Here is a 16,159-nt window from a genome sequence, read left to right on the forward strand (position 1 = left end):
GTGTCAAGTGTATTGAAATATATAAATGAAAATTTGACCCGCATTTTAGTATTGGCAGGACTGGTTTGACTGCTGGATAGCACTTGTTGAGGGGAAACTGGTGAATCAGAGATGGGGGTTTGAAATAAGTCAGATTAACAAGCCTGTAACAGTATAGACGATTGCTAGAAAACTGATAGTTAATAACATAAATATCTGTAGAGATTATTCCGTAATGCGGTAAAATCCTCCTCTCTTCCAGACTGTGGAGGAAGAACCGCCGAGACAACGGCGGCTTGATCGCCCGCTGCCGAGGCGTCGATCTCAACCGGAACTGGAGCCTCAAGTGGGGCGTGGGCGCCTCCAGCAACCCGTGCAGTGAGACTTACAAGGGCGTCGAAGCCTTCAGCGAGCCGGAGACCTTCGGGCTGCAGCGCATGATGAACAGCATCGAAGACATCGATCTCTTCATCACCTTCCACAGCTTCGGCCAGACGGTCCTGTACCCCTGGGGCTGGACCCGCGACCCCCCCTCCAACGTGAAGCAGCTGAAGGGCCTCGCCAAGAAGTTCGCCAACGCCGTGAATGAAGCCTCCGGCGGCCAGACCGAATACGAACTGGGCGGCTCTGGACCCCTGTACGGCCTGGCATCTGGGGCCACGGACGACTGGGCCTACGGAGAGCTCGGGGTGCCCTTCTCGTACACCATCGAGCTTCCGGACCAGGGGACGTACGGCTTCCTGCTGCCCGCGAGCCGCATAAGCTCCACCGTGACGGAGACTGCGGCTGGAGTCTACTGCATGATCAGCTCCTTGACCAACACTGGCCGATGCGCACGGCGGAGAGCTCGCAACCACAGTGTCAACCCGAGATTTCAGGGGTAATTTTGTAGATCGTCCTGATTCTGGGAGATGAGGTGTCTTTTGAGGGGAAAATTCGTGGGCTGATGTCCGAGAGACGGGGTTTCTTTTAGAAAGCAGAGTTGATCTCCGGGAAACAATATTATATTAATTATTAGACAACCACTGTTTAATTTCCCAACGAAAAACGAGGCTGCTTCGCTTCTTTCAGAAATCGATTTGTTGACGGCCAGAAATGAGGTTATATTTTAAAATACTGTCGGCACCTGATTTTTGACTGTCGGCGCCTGATTTTTGTATGACTTTCAAGTTAATTTTATTTAACAGATAGAGAAATATTTGATATAATAACAGAACAGGTATTAGTCATAATTCAAATAGACAATTATGAACACTTTAGTTCAGTGCTAGTTGAGGAAGTTGGGTATTATTTCACACAAACGATGCTTACATGTAATTCTGTACAATTAGCCTATTATAATTTTATGTTAAACATTTATTTTGATTGTTACTTTCCACGTTCTTGAACGGTATAGCAATTAGCATCGGCGTTTAGGATTAAATAAGTTTCATGTTTCATTCAAAAACGAAAAGGCAAGTTTTGTCTAACAGAATTCTTTACAACAGTGATACAATATTCTTTTTCTACAATATGGTTATCTTTTTTATTGATTTACTCAGATTGCACCATTTTGAGAATGTAATTCTCTTTCAATAAGTTAAAGTTTTTATGTTTTAAAAAATTCTCGCACCTTATCTAGGGCGTTTCAACTTTTTTTTTTTTTCGTTAGTTTTCTTGTTTCTTACCGTAATTGTTACTTAATATTTATCATGACAGCATGAAATGTAAGCGTATTTATTTTAGCACAGATTACAGATTCCACATAGGTGGGATAACGTATTTATTAGATGTCTAGGGATTTTCCATAAATACGCAACCATTACATTACGACTCTGTGGAATTATTTTAACCATTATTCAGTGTATCCATTTTTTCTGGTTTATTTATAGATCGTTCTAAATTTTTGAGCCTATCGTAGGTAGGTCTAAGAAAGGTAAACGATATTTATAAACCAAATCATATTTAGTATTTGGGGATATTTCGAAAGATGTTAATTAACCTTGAATTCGAGACCTCCCTTATCGCAATTTTTTTTTTCAAATTTTCGTTTTTCAAAATAATTGGTCCTAATTTTTCAGCGATTTCAAAGAAGGAATTTTGCTAAATCTCGGATTAATTCATATAGAAGGTAAAAGGCTTCAAGTGAATCCTGATATTTAACTCTTGGAAGAAATTCGTATGGAGAAAAAATAAAACCAGAGCTCGTCATTCTGCATGACTCAGTGTCAGTATGTTGAATTTTTGTAATAAAATGTGATATTACATTTGTTTTATTTATTTCGGTTTCCTGTGTTTAGGGTCCGGTGAAATTAAAGGTGGCTACGACTTCACATAACTTAAAGGTGGATATTGTCATCTCTCTCAAAAAAAAAAAATTTCCTTGTATTACTCATGTGAATCCAAGGTCAGTCTCTCTCTCTCTCTCTCTCTCTCTCTCTCTCTCTCTCTCTCTCTCTCTCTCTCTCTCTCTCTCAAAAATTAAATAGCTCAAGATAATTTTCTTAAATTCCATGTGCTCGTCATGTGAATCCAAACACACTCTCTCTCTCTCTCTCTAATATTAAATTGCTCAAGATAATTTTCTTAAATTCCATGTGCTCATGTGAATCCAAAGTTTCTCTCTCTCTCTCTCTCTCTCTCTCTCTCTCTCTCTCATATTAAATTGCTCAAGATAATTTTCTTAAATTCCATGTGCTGGTCATGTGAATCCAAAGTCTTTCTCTCTCATATATATATGTGTATATATATATATATATATATATATATATATATATATATATATATATATATATATATATATATGTATATATATATATATATATATATATATATATATATATATATATATATATACACACACAAACACACGCACGCACACTTGCTTTCATGGTCCGGATTAGATTTCTCTCTCTCATAAGGGTACATTTACATACAGCCCAAGACGCAATTAACATAGAAAGACGCAACGCGGAAATTCTAATTAAACGCGGAACTTGATCCAGAAGGCTTTCGTAACAGCAATTTTGCAGAACCCAATCAACGGAGTTTGTGACGGCAATTTGTATGATGGTCAAGGAGCCTCTTTCATGACGTCTGATTGAAATTGACTGGAGAACGAATCTTGTCGCGCTCTAAATTATTATTCGAATCTTCGGCCTGGTTTTCTTCTCAAATACTGCGTGGTTTCTCTCCGAAGGGCGTTGACCTTAATGTTTTCAAGAAGCTTGTAGGGATGAGTTTGCGTGATCCACGTCCTACCCCCTTTCCCACTTATGTTGCAATCCAACACAGTTGATTAGCTTCCAGGAACGACAGTTTTTTGACGTGACGTCGTTAAATCGGCCCTTCTCGTTCTTCTGGGTTTATTAGCTTTGTTTTTTTTTATGAAAGTAATTGTGTAATAAATGTAAGTAAATTGTACATAAGAAACGAACATAGTTAATACGACTAAGTAGGTAGAAAACTTGATTTGCTCTTGATAAAATCCAATACCAATCATCGGGCCTCCGTAAAAACGAGAAAGTACCATGAAGTTGAATGTTTTACACTTGAGGACAAACATCTGGCTAAAATTCTCAAGCTGTTTCTTGAGAGGTAAACTCTTGATAGATAAAAAAAGTTGTCAAATGCAATGTATTTACTTTGAAAGACACCAAAAGAAAACATTTCAAATGCAAAAGTTTATAAAAAAAAAAAAGAGCTTATATTTAGGGTTAAAAATTGTGGTCTTTCCAACCGTACTGTTGGAAAATATTGCTAAGCAAACCGTATTAGAAATTCGTCAACCTTATATTGAGTATCATACGTTTGTTTCGAGATAACTAGTGATTCCGCTAGGCTTCAATGAACATCGCAAAAAAAAAAAAAAATAATTCCGATATGGTTTTGAAGAGGAGAGTCACTGAAATTTCAGTTGTTTAACAGCAATTACCTCTAAAGGAATAAATTATCGGTAGTAGAGCTGATGAAGATCGCAGTGAAAAAGCGTAGCCACCGAAAGGTAAGAAAACTCGGGAGCAATTTTTTAGCTTTCGGCGGTAAATTGGTTGGTAGAGGGGATGTATGAGGGTGCTGTGTTAGCAGGGATAATCTGCAGAGGAAAGAAATTATCACTGTGCATGTCAACAGGAACATGAATTTGGTGAATTTAAAGTGAGGGTAAGTTTCATCGAAGTAGCGTGTGGATCAGTCCATTGAAATATCTTTCCTTTATGGGTAACTGTTGCAGTTATTGACTCAATCAATGAAGAAAATCTCAGGGTGACTGAAGGAAAGAATTGCACACAAAGTAGGAACGTAAATGCACAGAAATATTATAGGTATAAGGAGTTGTTCAGGCAAATTTGTCTTGATAATGACGCCTCTTAAAAAAGGGGGGGCGCTGTTTACTCGCGTTGTCATCAAAATAAACGAACAGTAAAAGGGGTTAATAACAGTCACACAGGTGCGACAAGGCGTAAGTACGGATAATTGTTTGCATAGGTTCATTCTGCCAGGGGAATAAAAGATACATGGCTCCAAGTTTCAGAAAGAGAGAGCCATTGTTCTGGTATGATCCATTAAAAGCAAAAGCACACACAAATGAAAGGTAAAAGATGTCTTTTTCTTTTGTGATACCAGCCCAGGTACTTTGAAAATGGACATTGACAATTATGGACAAGATAGGCACTAACGGATTAAGCAAAGTTGTAATTATCAGGGAATAATACAGAGAATGTTTAACTTACAGGATCACCCCTATCACTTCCTTGGACAAGAATTTTGTGTAGCTAACGATTTTTATTTTGAGTGTAGAATAATTGTTCAATTTTGAGACTCGTTGACAGCGTTGACAAACCACTGACCACTCCACTTTTCTGAGCTAGGTAGCTTTGTAATATGTCCATTACATGACTTGACATAGATAAAAGACACTAATTAAGGTATATCTCGCAATGTGAGAGATAACATATTTGATATAATATAACCAATGGCATCGAAAAAGCAATCATAAGCGCATAAATTCCCTTCTATCCTGACAGCACCCTGTACCCTCACTTTAAAGATGGAGACCGAAGAAGGAGTCCCAGACGCTACACTTGTATCCGATTCCAACATGTCACACATCAAGCGTGACGTCATTAAAAAGTTTTGCTTTCAGAGAAAACAAAAACAAACAAAACTTCCAAAGTTGTTATTGTCTTGACATCAACTCCTGCCTTGAAAAGAATTAGAACTTGAAGTCCTCGGCAGATAACAAAGGTCTATGATGCTCGACCAGAGGGATCTCGTAGCAAGCAAATTCTTTAGGCCTGTGGTAAAGCTTCTCGTCTTTTTTAATGGGGGCCGAGGTAATGGTGTAATTGCTTGCTTTATGCTGTTATGCGCCTGCTTTTGTAAATACTATAAAAAAAATTTGACTGCAAATATAACCCATAAAGTTGTCACATTTTACAATAGGCTAAAACCATTATCACAAACAGGACTTTCGAATATAATTTTCCGTTGTTTAAATGAGGGCTTTGAACGTTTCTGACGTTCGTTCTGGAGCGAATGGAGAGGGGGCGTTCAGGGCTACCTAGTGGACGTTTATGTCGTAGGCATTTCAGAGGAATATAGCCTAACTTAACCAATTTTACCTTTACCTAACCTAATGTTGGATGCCGTGTCCTAACGTAGCCAGGGAGCTTTGCCCCGCTGGGACTCCTCCAAGTAATTCATGACCACCCTACTATGCATTCTATGCATTCTACCCTTCATTTCTTTGGATGAAAATATAAATAGTACCAAGAAGTTTGGGTCTTCCAGCTCTTCTGGTTCCCACAGGAGCCCAGCTGACACTAGCACGTCCTATTCTAAAAGCCTACCAATATAAAGCAGGTGATGCTGTCATCTACTGATCTCCAGGGATCTATCTCCTTTACATATCCTCAGCCTCATATGAAACTACCGTGATATCCCTTGTTTGTGCATGTAAGGATGTACAGTATGCATGTATCAAGCACCACAGGGAAGAAATGAAAAATGGTTTTCAATCCCTGTGGTGTTTGGTATATAAAATCACTTGCTAAATTGATGGTAAGCATATGTATGTATGTAAGAATGGGAGATATAAGACCTCCAAATGCATGTACTGTGTACAATACCAACCCCATTGGAATTAATGGTTAAAAATAAATAAAAGATCTTCTGTGGTGCATCACTATATTGTGATTGGAAATATGAGTAAAAAGCCACACTAATGTAAATGATAGACTGTATTTTTCCAAAATACAAAAAGGTTACCTTTTTGTATTTTGGAAATTTACAGTCTATCATTTACGGGAGCTTTCAACTGTTTGCACAATGGTCCTCTTCAGCCAGTTTAATAAAGATACTTGTCTTAAATAAAAGATGGTAAATATATTGTTAACTGTAAATTTGCTATAGGTTTGAGCAAGAGTTTTCTGCTAAACATGTTAAGGAGACTTACAATCACAGTATAAAAATCAGTCTCAAACTTTCAAGTAAAATAATACATAATCCATTACAACCCCCAGCCACCCATGTCCAGTACTCCTGAAGGACCACATTTAGAAACAAAAACTAGTGAAAGATATGGATGCATTTTACCCTAGTCTTTCCCAGGATACCCTAAGCCAGGGCACCTTGGCACTGCTCTTTCTGGCTGACCTAACCTACTCAAAGGTGCTGCCTTCTGCCTGATTGAAGATGGGTATGTCAGTTCGCCCTATTTTCCACCTCTTTAGTTGCTCTTTTTGGCCCGTCAGTTTCCCCCATCTCCCAGCTCTTTATTTGCTCTTTTTTGGCCTGTCAGTTCCTCTTGTCTCCCACCTCTTCAGTTGCTCTTTTTGGCCTGTCAGTTCCCCCCATCTCCCAGCTCTTTACTTGCTCTTTTTGGCCTGTCAGTTCCTCTTGTATCCCACCTCTTTACCGTCTCTTTTTTGTGCTGTCAGTTCCCCTCATCTCCCAGCTCTTTACTTGCTCTTTGTGACCTGTCAGTTCCCCTTGTCTCCCACCTGTTTTCCTGCTCTTTTTGGCCTATCAGTTCCTCTTGTCTCCCACCTCTTTACCTGCTCTATTTGACCTGTCAGTTCCCCCCATCTCCCAGCTCTTTGCTTGCTCTTTTTGGCGTGTCAGTTCCTCTTGTCTCCCACCTCTTTACCTGCTCTTTTTGGTCTGTCAGTGCCTCTTGTCTCCCACCTCTTTACATGCTTTTTTTGGCCCGTCGGTTCCCCTTATCTCCCACCTCTTTAGCTGCTCCTTGACTCATGTGAGCTGACTTATATGAGTGATTTGGTGCAACACTGCCACTATTTTACCCAGGGACATCGTACGAAAGAGAGAGTTGCTGATTTCCCATAATACTTTTTTTCTGTGTTCGTACGTAGCTACTGCACCACCTTATGATGATCCTCCCTCCCCCCCCCATTCTTCGATTTAGTGCAGGGTGCATTTCCCTTTTCAGGAGCAAAGCATACCTTCTCAGGGTGTATTCTCACCACTGATGGCAGGGTCATTATCTTTTTTGCTAAATGTGTATAAACTTACCCAGTTAAAACAAAAGCATTAGGTCTATATAAGGCTGTGGTTTGTGTGCAAAAACAACATTTGTACTGTATTTATATATTTTTTTTATTTGAATAAATATCAGTGATATGCATTATGTAGAATTTGCCATTATTAACCATACTTTTAAACTAATAAATTGGCATTTATGTATCCATGGGTGATCAAAAGCTTTGTGTTAAATGGATAAAGTAACTCAACATCCTTATGTGAAATAAATGTCTAAGAGTAGGTGGAATATGGAGTGCCATGTGGGATAGTTTAGGTGGTGCTGTATTAGGAAAATCAGGGGCCAGATTGCCCTTAATTTTTATTATATGTGTGGGCACATAAAGATAATGAGATTCTGAAGAGGTGTGACTTTAAAATGCTAAGAGTCATGGGGAAGAGACTCAAAATTAATGTAAGATGATTTTTGAACGTGTGATGAAAAGGCGCGATTGAAGGCCCAGGTCAGGTTGGGCGGACTAAGAGAAGGCTTTGGACTGGATTGGGATTTAGGCAGAAAGTATACAAAATAGAAGGCAGTGGAGAGAAATGATCAAATGTTTAATAATTTAAGTTGAAAACTGGACTTAAAAATTTTAAAACTGATATACAGGTAGCCCTGTATATTAGAGGTTCTTTTATGATGTAAGTGATATACTGATAGAATGATTGAAACTGGTTAGTCAGACACTGAAAGGACTGTAGAAGAAAAAATGTAGCTTATCCCAGTTTTTCTGTTTTTTGCCCAATTATCAAGTTAGTGTAGATTTTCCGACAGAACATTTTCAGAACTAAGGCTTTATTATTTTTGTCCCTAATAGGTTTAAGTATTAATAACTGGGTACCTGTAGTTTGAGAGACTTACTTTAATCGTATTTATACTGAAGCTTCAAGTGCCCTTACAAATATTATTTTTATGCATTCCCAGTCAATTTAAGAAGTTGGTTGAGTGCTTATTTTGTTTTAATTATTTTTTACAGCTTCCTGTTATACCCTTTGTTCACCAAGTTCATCATTGCTGCAATGCCTGTGGTCTGTGTAATGGAAAAGCCAGGACTACCATATGCTCAAACTGAGTGTATTCAAGGTATGGGAAATGTTTTACCATTGTGTATGCTTTTTATCTGTATGTCGTAAATTGATATTGGTAAAAGTTAATTCATTCCCTTGTGTTGCCTATACAGTACATTTACTGGTTATTAGACTTAACATCCAGTCATATCATAAGGCAGCCTTTCAAATATCTTCCAGCTTTCATTGCACTCCAGATTACTAATGTATTTTCTTTTGAGTTTTTGGGAATTTTGTACTGAACTGTTAAGAGCAAAGTAAAATGGTCATCCTCAAAATTCTTTCAATTCTCTTTTATCTCATGTACCCTGCCTGAATTTTTGTCTAACCCAGGTTTTCATCTGCACCTTTTCTTCTTGATTTATGCATCATCCCTGTGGTCTTTGTTTTGCTACTTTCATTTTTACTACTTCTCTGACCTCTCTTCCCTTTGAACTCACCCAAACCCTCTTGGTCTTTTATATGTCTCTCTATTTTCCAGTTACTGGATGGATACCATATATCTTAGCTACTTCCTTTTTGACAACACACTTGCATGGAGTTGAAACTCAGAGGGATTCATGTGCTAGTTAAAAACCCATCCTTCATAACAGTTCTGAAAAAAACAGTTTTCCTAAACTCTACAGTGTTAGTTCACCCTAACATAAATCACATATTGAAACACTAATGCCTCAAAAGACTGCTAATAGCATGGCAGGCCCACTTTCATACAAGTCCCTCTTGTGTGCAAATTAAAACCCAGGGAAGGTGGCCAATCGAAACTTAGAGAAAAGGTAGATATGGAATAGTAATGTGATATTAGAAAATAATTTATATGGAATTGAAGAATCAGAGACGTGGCAGAAATTGAACAGAAAAGTAGGAGAAACTCATTCAAGACAAATTTTGAATATGAGGATCCTTGATAAAGTAACAGACCATTTGGGTGAAGTCAGTATTTATATAATTATACTTTATCCAAACTACCGAGTTATATTTGTAGATTCAAGTGCTGGCCTTAGATTGTTACTCTGTAATGTGAGGTTTTATGTAAGTGCAGGCAGTCCCCGGGTTACATCGGTCTCAGCTTACGTCGTTCCGAGCTTACGTCGCTTTTCAAATATCTTCATCAAAAACTCTGTTCCGGGTTACAGTGAATGTTCTGAGGTTACATCGTTTCAGTCTTATAGTTCGCTGTAAGTGATGGAAGAATATTTGTATATTTTTGGAGGAAATTCTACAAGATCATGGATGCACAACCAAAGAATAAAGGTTAAGGCTTTCATTACTCTATTTCTCATTTTTAGTAATGTTTTAATATGGTGTTCCGGCTTAACGTCGTTTTCTGGCTCACGTTGCACTTTAGGAACGGAACCCCGAATGTAACCTGGGGACTGCTTGTATTTTGTAGTGATATGGTAAAACCACTGAGTCAAATCTTGTGATTTCTTTTTGGTTTATAGATGAGAACTGAAAATTGGAGCAAGATGAAGTTGAAGAAGTTTGACACATAGACTCTGTCTCCCAGAACATTGATGTACCTTTTACCTTTGCTTTATAGGGGTGTCGACATCTTAGAAGCCTCCGTGAGTAGCACATTAAGGACCCTGGATTTTGAACTTTGGCCAAACTAGAAAAGCAAATATGGATGGTGAGGCTGAGAAAAATTTTCAGTTTTGTTGACAATGTAGTTATTAGATATTAACTCAAAAGAGCTTCTTTGTTTTTAAATGATATTTGTACATACAGTATAGTAGATTACATGTTGTATTTAGTTAATATTTTATTGTGACTGATACATAGTTTATATACAGATATATTTATACAATATATTTCTTATAGGAACTGCAAAAGCTTATGATTGTTGTTACAGATATATTTATACAATATATTTCTTATAGGAACTGCAAAACCTTATGATTGTTGTTTGAATGACAAAAACGTATTATGTACATTAAACAGCGAATATAAAATATCCTGTAAGTTATGAGTGTTTCAGATATGGGTCACTATGTATGTTCTTGGTGTAACATTGCATTTGGGGAATTGTCAATTCTTCACCTTCACATGGGAGTTCATATAGAGCTTGTTGGTCCAAAAGGTAGCTCTTTTGGTGAAACACCAGGAGGTAATATGTTGTCTGAAGTGAAGGAAGGTTCTGATGAGCAAGGGGAATATCATTGCAAAGTATGCCAAAAGCATTTCAATAATCTGGGCATCTTCACATTTCATATGCGTGCTCACTGTGAAGGTAAAAGTTTTCAGTGTACAATATGTGGTGTTGTTTTTGCAATGAAAAGTGCTGTGTATAATCATGTTTGCCGTCATGTCAGTGAAAAGCTTTGTACGTGTACTGGAGGACATCTTGCCTTGCAAGAAAAGGAGGATCAGCCAAAAATATTTGAAAGTGCTAATGACTTGCATAAATGTGGGGTGTGTGATGGTGGGTATAGTACAAAGAAGAGATTGGACAGGCATACCCTAAAGCATATGGGACATTTCAGTTGCTCCATTTGCAAGAGGTCTTATCAAGGTCAAGTTGAATATGATAAGCACATGGTTTGCCATGCTTATGTTATGTTTTTCCGATGCGAGGTATGTTTTGAGACGTTTTATGACAGGAGAAAGAGAGATGACCACATGAAAGTTCATTCTTCCTCATACTGTGGGGAAATGGTCTTGGCAGATCAAAGTGTTGTTCCAAAGCCATCTACTTTGGAGGATGGGGAAGTTTTGAATGATTGTACAGATATTTCCGAGGAAAAAGGTTCCAAAAAACTGAAGGCAGAGTGTTTGCAAGGAAGTGATACAAATTTTGTACCATTCATTACAACTTCAACAACTCCTAAAACTGTAGGTCCCCCAGTTTTGCAGGATTTGTTTCATGGTAAAAAGAGGAGTGATTTGCGTAGTATACTAAAGGACATTGGTGTTTCACGTGGGACTGTACTGAAGGGATCTGAAAAAGCAAAAAGTGACTTAGTCAGTGAAAACTTGAATAATATTAAAGTGATTTCCAAGGAGTCTCCGAAAGAATACCAGGCAACAGTTAAAAATGGTAGCAGTATTTTCGAGAGGAAATCTAGACCTTGTGAGGAAAGTGGAAAATATAAATGTAAATCATGTTTCAGTGTTTGGAGGGAGAAACATGCATTTTGGCAGCATTTACTTGGGCATTCTGATGACGTCCCTTATACATGCAAAATTTGTGTTGAAGTCTTTGATGATGTAGAATCATGGAAGGTTCATACAGAGCAGAAATGTAGCTGTGCCCTTTGTGGAAAGTTGATGCAAAGAATAGATTATGCTGTTCACAATAAAGCCTGCCCTGTCAATAACCCTTTCAAGTGTCTTGTTTGTTTTAAAAGATTCTCGTCATCTGAATTGTTTAGGGAACACATGAAATCTCATTCCAGAGAGCAGTCTTGCAGATGCAAAGTCTGTGGGGAGGTACTACTTCTGAAATATGAAGCAGAGAGGCATAATAAGATGCACAAGAAAGAAAGCATAGATTCAGTCTCCATGTCACTGCTAAGCGAAGATGATATGTTGTCTGTTACATCAAGCGCACAAAACCTTTCATGTAAAGTGAAATCAGAGCAGTCAGTACAAACCTCGGATGTTTCTGACGAAGAAAGAGATGTGAAAGTGCCGTTGTTCTCAATAAAAACAGAAAATGACATTGAATCAGGTTTTGTAAACACTCTGAGTGCCATAATTGTCAAGGAGGAACCATTCTGTGAAGACAAAAATGTGTTTAATGATGCTGTATTGACTACAGATGTAGAGCAAAGTTATGTTGTCATGGTGACTGATGAGGCAAATGATTTTAACCTGGATGAAAGTATTGTTGACCCATTAGCATAAACTGTAATTTGTTGTCTTGTTAATTATGTCATAGTGATTTATTGTTATAGCTTCCAAGTTATTGAAAAAATTGAATTAGCCATTATTAAAATCTCTTAATTTATGAAAGATTTTTTTCACCTTGTGCAATATTTATTTAATTTTTAGTAAATGGTTTCTCCAAAACAATTTATAGTTTTTAATGTTCACAAAAATGCTGTATGGAGTTTTGTAATAGTCTTAATTAGTATCCTGTGGTAATTCTTCCAATGTCACCTGTGATATATTTCACACTGAGTTGTGACTAAATTCATCTTGTGTCATTTATGTATTGATAGTTGCTGGATTCGTTTTTATGTCAAGAACACTTGTCTGTCATCCGCTGAAGTTTTTATGTGAAGGAGGACATTATTGTATGCTGTTTGCATTTAGGTGAAGTAGATTTGTACATTTTTCTTATATTATTATCCCAGTTATTATCAGGAGATAAGATTGCTTTAAGTTGACCCTCATCATGTATATTCTGCTTGAGAGAATAGCTTCTTCCTTCTTGATTATGTCTCATAGGGGTCTTTTGGTCATACACCACTCCAAGTTAGAACCAATCATTATTGAATGTAAATTGAAATTTACAGCAGATACAGTAATAGGGTGTCAAGTGAAAAATCACGGAAAGATGTGGAAATATTGAAAAGATGAAGATTAGAACTGAGGAGAGAGGACTGGTAATAACTGTAAGCATAACCTAGCTTATGCTGACCATAATTTACCACTGCAGAAGTTCAGGATTGCAAAATAGAAATGTATTAAGGTATTTTCACTGCCCTAATTGTAAGAGAGTAAATAATGGAGAGGAGGAGGACTTTGTTGTGGTGAAAGGGCAGGCCTCACTAAAGTTTGGACATTTCTGCTACCTCCGTGACACTGATTCTTGAAGCTTATGTTTATAGACCAAAATGGAAGAAAGAAAACAAATTGTAACATCTAAGGTGAAGTGGAAAGAGATTGTTGAATTGCTTGTAAACAAGAGTATCCCCATTAACAGAGCAAAAGTGGAGACATGGGCACACAAAAAAATGGATATTTTAAAGTCTCTTCAGAATACTGAGACAGTGCATGGCTGAAGTGCATTGAGAATATATTAAAAATGAAGGAGTTGCTGGAAGATGTGGTGTCCAGAGACTGGAAAATAGGTGGATACCTCAAAGATGGAGATGACATTGGTAACTGATGAGAGAAGAGAGGCAGTGTGTTAAAAAAAGTAGTAGGTATGGAAGAGCCAGTCAAAAATGATGTAGGAAACCCAAGAAGCTCAAGGAGAGAACCATAGATGAAGATATAAGCCAGAAGGGACTTCAGGCAGAGAGCCTGAGATAGACAAGACTCATTCAACACCCAACCCTGCAAAGGAAACATAAAAATGTTAATACTGAATATTTTATTCTTAAAGTGCATAAAATTAGTATAAATGTTTAAATTTTTGGATTGTCACCGAGATGGGTGTGGATTAATTAATTAATGAAAAGATTACATAGAGCTGGTATCAGTTTGAAAATTGTTAGATTTCTGTTTAAGTAGGTAATAAAGAAATTACTCAAGTAGCACTGACTGTGATTGGATCAAATATTGCCGTTCCAGTGAATGATTGCATAGCACCACTGAAACCATCAAATACTGTAAATAGCAAACAGTTGAATACTGCAACAAACTAGCATAACAGATTAAGATAAACTAAACCTATGGTAGAAATATGACATCTTTGATTTGGTTACATTTGTGAGACCCATAGTCATTGATAAGTACTCCAGATAATAAGTTCCAAAGGATAGGGAATGAACAGTGGAACATGTCTTATATTATTGTTCCCTAAACTGGATGGTCTGATAAAAAATGCTAATAAAGGTAGGTTATCATAATTCCAACTATCAGAAGGCAAAGTCTGAGAGATGCCTATCTGTTAAAAATTGCCAGTCTCAACATTTTCAAGTTCCCCAATTATTTTTAAAAATTGCAACTTGCTAGATACAGTACATCTACACACGCAGCCAGAGTCACAATGGTGTAGGTAGGCTGAGAAGGATTGGGCTTCATGCAGGCCTACCTGCATTATTCTTGTTTTCTAAGTCTGACAAGGCTGTCTATGCACATGCAAAGGATAACACCACGTGAAAAGCTACAGTTTTTAAACCTAAGAAAAATACGAATTTTTATAATTTTTCATAATGTGAGCAAACAGTTTTGGGTCATGTATGTGATTTGTGCGATTAAACAATTTTAAAATGAGAAGAATAATGGAAAATGAAATAATCTGTTTTGATAATTGCTCTATATTGCATCTCAATTGTAATTAGAACTTATGGGCTACATTACCCTGATCCTCGAAGGTGGTAGCAAACTGTCCTTTGGAGACGTCTGCTTCATGTTTTATACGTACAAACATTCCCCTCCCCTTTCCGCAAAGGTACAAACTGGTGATAAACTAGCACAGGTAGACCCTTTTGGTTTGAGGATTTATTTTTATTACTCTCTCGATAGACAATTCTTATTTAATAATGTTCTTTTGAGAGAGAGCCCTTCTAAGTTACTCTTCGTGGTTTTCAAATCCCTTTTGCATTTCCCAGACATGAGACTAATGTGAAGGAGCGTTCCTTTAATTTAAACAGCTTTCTCCTTAGGTATCATTATGGCCAAAACGAAACGTAAGTTAAACTTTTCCATCATGTTCTTACATATATTCTAGTCATCTCATCAACCAGGCAAGTGTAAAGGCACTTCCATCTCCATGCCCTCCTCACTTGCTTCCACCTGGAACAACCTTGTTAGCAAGTTTCAGTGACCAAACCAACTTGGCACCAAGAACACTCTATGAAAGACGAAGGTTTGTGTACTTTATAGGAATAAATACATGGCCAAAACATTAAGCCAAAAAGAACACATTCGAATGTAGTGTTCTAAATGTATTTGCCAATCCTCATTCCATTATGACATGGAATCAGACTTTTATCATAAAATTCAGTTTCATTCCAGGGAAAACTATTAAAATCCATGACGATGATTCAAACAGAAGGGCGAATGTTCAGCACCTGGTGTGACATCACTCCCTGTTGTGGGGAATATTACCATGAAGCAAAGTAAGTTAACAGGTACTGAGAAAATTTGTAATCGTAATGTGGAAATTGTACTAAAAGAAATAACTGGGCTTCACCTTAGGTTGATAAAGTTAAAATCCTCCATCTTAGGATGTAGCTCAACTGCTTTTTATCCATTATGAGGCACTGACGCATTAATGGCCTTATGGCTTGTTCCTTACGATATCATTCTTTTATATATACTAATAATATTGTAGTAGCAGAAATATGTGTATAAATGCATAATCACAATTATATAAGTGTACTGTATGTATTATGTATGAGTCAGTGCAATACATTGTACAGTATAAGTATGAACAGCTGAAAAGAAATCCTTTAGGCCAAGCCTAGGTGAGTCAAGGAAACTACTAATAGATTAAAATATTTAATAAAACATTATGTTATAAAATAGTACAGCTATTAAAATTTTACAAAAGAGGTTTTATGCTAATGGATCCACTACACTTTCATCCAGATTAGAATTGTCTTCTTCACCAGTCACTATCACAAGATTATTTTGTTCTATGTTTCTTGTTAGTCCAGTGTCATCGAAAAACTTTTTCTCTTCAAATAATGGTTCTTCCTTGACCACTATGGCATCAAGAGTGTGCAGAGAGCTGGACTCGACATCACATTCT

At 37.3% G+C, this 16,159-nt stretch overlaps 2 protein-coding genes across 6 annotated transcripts in view; both read left to right on the forward strand.

Moving 5' to 3' along the window:
* LOC136849983 (carboxypeptidase B-like) overlaps positions 1 to 2,225 on the forward strand; it is a 68,029-nt gene extending 65,804 nt beyond the window's left edge. For all 4 annotated transcript variants that reach the window (XM_067123524.1, XM_067123525.1, XM_067123527.1 and 1 more), the window contains exon 7: positions 242 to 2,225. In XM_067123524.1, the coding sequence (XP_066979625.1) occupies positions 242 to 863 (622 nt within the window). In that variant the 3' untranslated portion in view covers positions 864 to 2,225. The remainder of the gene's footprint in view (positions 1 to 241) is intronic.
* A 2,840-nt stretch (positions 2,226 to 5,065) lies between these two features.
* LOC136849985 (zinc finger protein 616-like) lies at positions 5,066 to 13,994 on the forward strand. Of its 2 annotated transcripts, none has more exons than XM_067123529.1 (3): positions 5,066 to 5,291; positions 8,478 to 8,584; positions 10,109 to 13,994. In XM_067123529.1, exon 3 carries the CDS (start codon positions 10,534 to 10,536, stop codon positions 12,412 to 12,414), a length of 1,881 nt encoding a protein of 626 aa, XP_066979630.1. In that variant the 5' UTR covers positions 5,066 to 5,291; positions 8,478 to 8,584; positions 10,109 to 10,533; the 3' UTR covers positions 12,415 to 13,994. The 2 variants fall into 2 exon arrangements, with proteins under 2 accessions (XP_066979630.1, XP_066979631.1); XM_067123530.1 differs by having other exon boundaries at positions 5,084 to 5,257.
* The last annotated feature ends 2,165 nt before the right edge of the window (positions 13,995 to 16,159 follow it).

Source organism: Macrobrachium rosenbergii, chromosome 21 (assembly GCF_040412425.1).
Source record: "Macrobrachium rosenbergii isolate ZJJX-2024 chromosome 21, ASM4041242v1, whole genome shotgun sequence".
NCBI lineage: Eukaryota > Metazoa > Arthropoda > Malacostraca > Decapoda > Palaemonidae > Macrobrachium > Macrobrachium rosenbergii.

Coding starts and splice junctions, on each gene's coding strand:
- LOC136849985 (XM_067123529.1), top strand. CDS start 10,534: ATGAGTGTTTCAGATATGGGTCACTATGTATGTTCTTGGTGTAACATT.